This window comes from Chaetura pelagica, unplaced genomic scaffold, assembly GCF_000747805.2.
Source record: "Chaetura pelagica isolate M959 unplaced genomic scaffold, ChaPel_1.0 scaffold743, whole genome shotgun sequence".
In the NCBI taxonomy this organism is placed as follows: domain Eukaryota; kingdom Metazoa; phylum Chordata; class Aves; order Apodiformes; family Apodidae; genus Chaetura; species Chaetura pelagica.
The window spans coordinates 565,736-572,656 of NW_009952703.1; the positions used below are offsets into that span (position 1 = coordinate 565,736).

The following is a 6,921-nucleotide window of genomic DNA, read 5'->3' on the forward strand; positions in this document are numbered from 1 at the left end:
TTCCTCGTTACAGCAGAAGAGACCAGCTCCCTCCACCCCCGTTACCCAGTGGAGGGTCTCCAAGTGGGGTTGACCTTTTATTCCCACGTCTTCCTCGCTGGGGTTGATGGGTTTCTTTGCAGTTTTGGACTCTTGCCTGCATCCTCTGCTGCAGCAGCTGGTTCTCCAGCCAAACCCTTTCAGTCCTGGTCCCTCCAAGTTCTGCATTTTTTTGTCCTCCCAAGATGCAGTTGCGAAATGTGTTTTCCTGCCAAGGGCATCAGCAGTTGTCACTTGTTGACTGTCAAAACCCTAACACAGCTTCTCTCTGGCTGTTAAGGGCACATCACCATCGTCAACTACCTCCTCAACTACTACCCCATGCTGGAGGTGGACAAGAGGGACCCCCGGGGCCTGACGGCGCTGATGAAGGCGGCGGTGCAGGGGCGGCAGGACTGCGTGGCCGCCCTGGTCCTGGCGGGTGAGCAGCTCCCCCAGGGGCTTCCCAGGATCTTTTGGGAAGGGGAGGAGTTGCTGCTGGCCCCACACTTCCCAGAATCACAGAATTGTTCTGGTTGGAAAAGACCTTTAAGGTCCTGAAGGTCATTACATTCATTAAGTCCGACTATTAACCCAACTCTGGCACTGAACCGTGTCCCTCGGCACCACATCTCCATGGCTTTGCAACACCTTTTAAACGTGATAGATTGGATATCAGGGACAATTTAGTTACTGAAAGAGTGGCCAAGTGTTGGAACAGGCTGCCTAGGGCAGTGGTGGAGTCACCACCCCTGGAGGTGTTCAAAAAACATCTAGAAGTGGCGTTTCGGGACATGGTTTAGTGGTCATGGTGGGGTTGGGTTGATGGTTGGACTTGATCTTAGAGGTCTTTTCCAACTTTAATGATTCTATAATTCTATGATTTTATGACCCCCAGAGATGGTGATTCAACCACCATCTTGGGCAGCCTGTTCCAGTGTTTAATAACCTGTTCCAGTGAAGAAGTTTCTCTCAATATCCAATCTAAACCTTCCCTGGCACAACTTGAGGCCATTTCCTCTTGTTCTGTTGCTTCTTCCTTGAGAGAAGAGACCAACCCCCTCTTGCTCCAGCCTCCTTGGGAGTTGGAGAGAGCAAGGTCTCCCCTCAGCCTCCTTTTGTCCAGGCTGAACACCTCTAGTTCCCTCAGCTGCTCTTTATAAGTTCTCCAAACCCTTCTCCTTGTGCTCCAGCCCCTTCCTCAGCTCTGTTGCCCTTCTCTGGACACACTCCAGCCCCTCAAAGTCCTTCTTGCCATTAAGGACTCAAAACTGACCCTGGGACCCAAGGTGTGGCCTCACCAGTGCCGAGCACAGGGGAACACACCTGCCTCCCAGACCTGGGGGGGGGACACTGTGGTGATGCTCTTCACATCCTGCTGTTTCCAGGAGCAGACCTGGAAGCAGCAGATCCTGTCAAGGGGAAGACAGCCAAGGAGTGGGCAGCCTTCACCGGCCGCTTCGAGACCACCGTGCGGATCCGGAGCCTCCTGCGGCGCCCGCGGGCCGAGCAGTTTGGCTCCCAGTACCAGCCCGAGTGGCCAGCCCTGGGAGATCCGGTGGCCAAAGCCGTGGGTCCCAAATCCACCAGCAAGAGGCTGTCGGAGAAGATCCAATCCATGTTCACCTTCAACTTCCCCCACGACCCGGAGGAGGACGGCGTGATGGACCACATGGTGAGGATGACCACCTCCCTGGCCAGCCCCTGCCTGGCCACTGCTTGCCAAACCATCTGCCCCGACAGCCCCCCCGAGGTGGGCAAGCGCCGGTTGTCCGTCCCGGAGATCCTGGGGGAGCACGAGCTGGATCTGGAGGCCGAGACAGACTCCAGCTCCTGCTCCAGCATGGCCTCTTGCAACGGCCAAGTGGTGTCAGAGATCCGGCTCCTGCCCCCTCGCCAACCAGCCGGTGGGTTCCTGAGCTTCCTGCCCCGGCGCCTGCGCTGCGGGAACATCATCTTCCCGGGAGAGCCCGTCCCCAAAATCAAAGTGAGCAAAGACTCCTGCCCACCCGCCACCTCCAAGGAGCGGCACCGGCGCAAGAGGGACAAGAACCTGCTGCAGCCACCCAAGTGGAGGTACAAGGAGCTGAAGGAGGAGAAGAAAGCGGCCAAGGAGGCGAAGAAAGAGGAGAAAAAGAAGAAAGAAGGGAAGAAGGGCTAAGGAGGGAGCAGAGAGGTCCCCACTGTCCCCTTGGACCTGCTGGCTCCTGGCACGGGGGTGATGTCCCTCCTGGCAGGCTGCTGATGCCCAAGGAGGAGGGTACTGTGGATGTACCCAGTGGAGATGTCCCACCCTGTGGCCCCAGGTCCCCCAAGTCCCTGCCCAGCCCCTCATTCTCCCCCACCTCAATGGTGACCCCCCTGGCCTGGCTCTGGTTGCACTGAGCCCCTTCTCCAGAGCTACCAGAGCAGGTTTGTGGCAGAAGTGGCTCTTTTTTTCTCTTCTTTTCTCTTCATTTCTGTTTTTTTTTTGCCTCTTTTTGATCTTCCTGAGCTCCGGATCCGGGCGCGCGTGGCGGAGCGAGGCCCTGCAGATTAAACTGGAGCAGTTGCCATGTCAACAGGATTGATTTAATGAATAAAGCTCAGGGCTGCTCCTCGGGCTGCCAGCATCCCCTGTCCACCCTGTCACCCCCTCGGTGACATTACCTTCCCCATTCCTGCCTGTTCCCGGGTTTGCAGGTGGACAACCTGAGGTTCAGGGAGTTGGAGAAGCATCTCCATGGGAGGGTTAAAGGGGAGCTCTGGGTGCCAGGCACAGGCTGGAAACCAAACCTGGCTGCTCGTGGGCTCCATCCCTGCAGCTCAGCAGACCTGGGGTCTCCATTCTCAAGCAAATCACCCTCCAGAATCCCTCACCTTCACCTGTGCAGTCCCTTGGGCCCTGCTCCCATAGGGAATTGTGCAGCTGGGTTTTTGTCTGATGCCCACAGGCCCTGGGACATGAAATGCCACAGTAGGCATGAGCTCAAGCTCCCCAGATATTGAGCTCCTCTTAAATCCAGCTCTATCCTAGGGTGTGGGAAGGAGACACCAGGGTGCTGGTCACCCTGAGCCATCACCTGGGCTCCTGCAGCACCCGAGCACCCAGGGTGTGACCACACTTGGTTATGGGGGTTTATGACCTGGTTACCCAGGTCTGAAGGAAGCTCATCCTTCACTGTGGCCAGGCAGGAACCCACAGACCCTGCTCCCCTTCTTTTCTAGGGGGACAAATCCCCACTTTTCGGCTGGGGCTCCACTTTTGGGGGAGGAACTGGAAGGTTTGGGCCAAGTCATGGGATGGATGCTCCTGGGGAAGGAGCCGTGACCTCCCTGTCTGTTCCCTCCAGGCTTGTGTTGGGTTCCTGGCACGTGGCCACGCTCCGGCAGCTGAGCCGGGGGTGGCAGCACATGGAGCAGCCCTGGTGCAAACCTGGGGTGGGGGGAAGGGAGAGTGGGGCTCCCCACGGCTCATCCCTCTCCATGAAACCCCCCCCCCGGGGCAGCTGGATGCAGGATGACACCACAGTCCCCAAATGATGATGGAAAGTCTTGTTTTGGCTTTGAGGAGGGTGGGCCTGGTTCTGGAGGGATTTGTTTTCCCCCAGAGCTGCAGCCATCCTGCCCATCCCTGCCCTTTGAGTCGCTTGGGTTTAGGATTCAGTAACTCCCAGAAGTTTTTAAGCAAGTGTTTATCCCCTCCCCGGCAACGGTTGTTGTGAAAAAGCTGGAGCTGCTCCATTTGGGAGATGAAAGTCCAGGGATCAAAGCAGCTGGCACCAGCCCTTGCTGGAGAGCCGGGGTGCTGGCGCCCACCGGGTGCCTGTGGGAGGTGGCGAGGACACAGGATCCTTCCAGGAATAACCCTGGGAGCAGCCACTGGTTGGTTGGATCCCTGAGACTGGAGCAACGATGGTCACGGAGATAAAGGGTCTGGAAGCACCAGCTTCCTCCCGGGCTGCTCCTATCAGATGGAAACTGCCCATTTCCCCCTCCCTGGCTCCACCAACCTCCCGGTCCCAGCATGGACAAGGTCCTGAGTGAAGGTCCCTGGTGTTTTATCCTGGTTTTGTGCTTTTGTTTGTTTGAACTTCCTCGATGACGGGCGATAGCAGGGGAGGGGCAGCCCCGAAGCTCCGCAGCCCGGTGGGTTCCTGGTGCAACTGGGGATGGGGTGGGGGACAGGGAGGGAAACCAGGCTCCAGAACTTCATTAGGAAAGAGGCTGCAATGCCAGCTGGTGGGAATGGGTCACCGTGCTGGGAGAAAGGCAGGAGTGGGATTTGGAAAGGAGCTGGAGAGGGACAGGAGGGGGATGGAGCTGCTGAGGGTGGGGTGGCCCAAAAAACAAGCCCCGTGTGGCAAAAGGGGAAGCGGCTCTTCCACAGCCCCTGTGGGTCCTGGGGGTGTGGGAAGTGCCCAGTTCCCCGTGGGAACGGCCCCATCACCCATGTCCCAGCACTGGCTCTGTGGCATCTCAAGGACTGGAGGCACCATGTGAGTCCCCATGGCCCCAGCACAGCCCTGTGCCCACAGCTGGGGTACAGCATCCCTGGTGTTCCAGAACCACAGAACCCTTCTGGGTAGAAGAAAAACCTTGAAGGTCATCGAGTCCAACCACTAACCCAACTGCACCAAGCCTGGTGTTAAACCACATTCCCAAGAATTGGTCCCCAAAGCAACCAGCTGCTTTTCTGCCAAAGACCTTCAGGTGCTCAGAGAAGGAGCCGTGATGGACGTTCCCCCCGCCAGGGGCTTGGGTTTGCCTTCAGAGCCAGGAAATGAGGTGGGAAAGCTCCCAGGGAAGGACAGGGACTGCAGGAACGGGCCGAGAGAGAGAGAGGAACCAGGATGGAGCTGGGGCCCGGTGCACGGGAGGAAGGGCGGGCGGCCCTGGATGTGTGCTCAGCAATAGGAAATGCTTTATTAGCTGGGAGTGGTGGAGAGAAGCCAGGCAGGAAGAGGCAGTAATAAGAAACATTTTTTTCACTTGACTTCTCCCACATCCAGACCCCAGAGCTCTCGACAAGCGGCTGCGCTCAGACAACGGGACCTCCAGGCTGAGCCCCCGGAGCTGGGACGGGAACGGGGACGTTTCCTCACTTGGGACGGGAGGCACTGAGGCCACGGGAGGCCCTGGGGGGCCAGGACGGGCACAGGGAAGGGGGAATAGCCCCATGAAGCTCCTCCAAGCCGGGGCTCAGGGCACAGAGCTGAACCACAGCCACTGCCTCCGAGCTCGGGACCGGGAGCATCTCGCTGGGATCGGGCAGCGCCACGGGACGCGGATGCTGTAGGTGAGTTGGGGAGGTTCTGGGGGGCTGGAAGAGTCCAGAGATGCACCCAGCTCAGCACTTCCCTCCTGGATGAGCCTGGAGCAGGCAAAATCAGGATTTGGCCCCGTTTTCTTTCGCACGCGGTGGGACAGCGGGGTTGACATCAGCGTGGCAGGGGTTGGGATCAGGGCTCTGGCAGAGCCAGGAGCAGAAATCCGGGTTTACACCAGTGCAGGAGCAACAGGATCTGTCCCCAGGTCCTGGCTAAAGAGCTGCAGTAACAAACAGCTGGCACCGAAGGCCCAGAGCTGAGCTGGGAAGTGGGGAATTTGGGTGTATTTTCGAAAAGGCAGGAGTTAAAAATGAGGGAAAGTTGACACCCTGGCTGGTTTGGGGCTGGGTGAGGGGTGTGGGGCACTGAGGGGGGGTTCAACCTCCAGCCAAGCCAAACCCTGGGTCCCCCCAAACAGTGTGGGTGAGGAAGAGCTAAAAGGGCAGCTCCAGAGGCTCCAGTTGTGGAGCAAAGGGCCTGAAATGAAGTTGGGAAGAGCCCTGGCACAGCCTTGGGGCAGGAATCTGCCCAGTATCCAACACTGGCCCCACAGAGAGCAGGACATGGGCTGGAATCACTGCTCGTTTTGCATCTCTGGTTTACACCCATGGGTGGCCAGAAGGGTCTGGGCAGCACAGCCCACCCGTGCAGGTCCTGGAGCTGGGAACTGCATCCATCCCTCCAGCACCGGGGGGTCCAGGGGGTGTCAAACAGCTTTGCCATCCAGGGGATGTTGTCACACGTCCAGTGAGGTTTGGGGTGAGGCCCCAACCACTTGGTGCTTCCCGGCAAAGATCCCACAGCCCTCTGACAGCTTGGGATTGGATGGAATTGTCTCCGAGGAGGGAATTCACCGCCGGGAGTCTCGGCTTCCCCTTAAAAAAAATAGATGCAATTTGTGGCTCTGGGGATTTGCAAGGGAAGGAGCATCAGGGAGGCTCAGGAGCTGCAGCCACGTCTGGGGGAGTTTGATTTTAAAGTAAAGTTGATCCCGAGGCAGCCAAGGGAGCAGCAGCTGCTTAACGCCGAGGCGGGAATCGCTCTAGGAATTGCTCCAGGAATCCCTCTGGGAATCGCTCCTGGAATCCCTCTGGGAATCACTCCTGGAATCACTCTGGGAATCGCTCCTGGAATCACTCTGGGAATTGCTCCTGGAATCACTCTGGGAATCCCTCTGGACACCTCAGCCCAGACCCCTTCTCCAGCCCCAGCACCCACTGCTCGTTTCCTTCCAACCGAGGCAGCTATTTTGGGGAGGAAAAGCCGGTTTTGACGCCGGGGCCCGCCCGGGTCACCCATGGCCACGGGTGCTCTCGGGGCCGGGCGTGCGTGACTGAGCTTCCCCATCAAGGGCAGAATCTAAACAATCTTGATTCCTGTCCCAGCAGCCTGGGCCGGGCTCCTTCAATTGCAGGAAACGGCGACTTTGGCGTGTTTATGTCGGGAACGGCGAAGAATGAACCAAGGGAAGGGGCTGGGGAGCCCCCTCTGAGCCCCTGGCCATGTGAACAGGGTGGGGGGCAGCACTGGTGTCCCTCCCCCATGTCCCCCCGTGTTTGCCTTGGCAGAAATGGCTCTTTTAGAAGAAAAAAAA

The 6,921-nt window shown here is 58.3% G+C and overlaps 1 protein-coding gene across 1 annotated transcript in view; it reads left to right on the forward strand.

Annotated features, from left to right (window-relative positions):
* ANKRD33 (ankyrin repeat domain 33) overlaps positions 1-2,179 on the forward strand; it is a 3,196-nt gene extending 1,017 nt beyond the window's left edge. Inside the window, exons 3-4 of the mRNA XM_009994090.1 lie at positions 320-460; positions 1,407-2,179. Of these exons, the coding sequence (XP_009992392.1) occupies positions 320-460; positions 1,407-2,179 (914 nt within the window). The remainder of the gene's footprint in view (positions 1-319; positions 461-1,406) is intronic.
* The last annotated feature ends 4,742 nt before the right edge of the window (positions 2,180-6,921 follow it).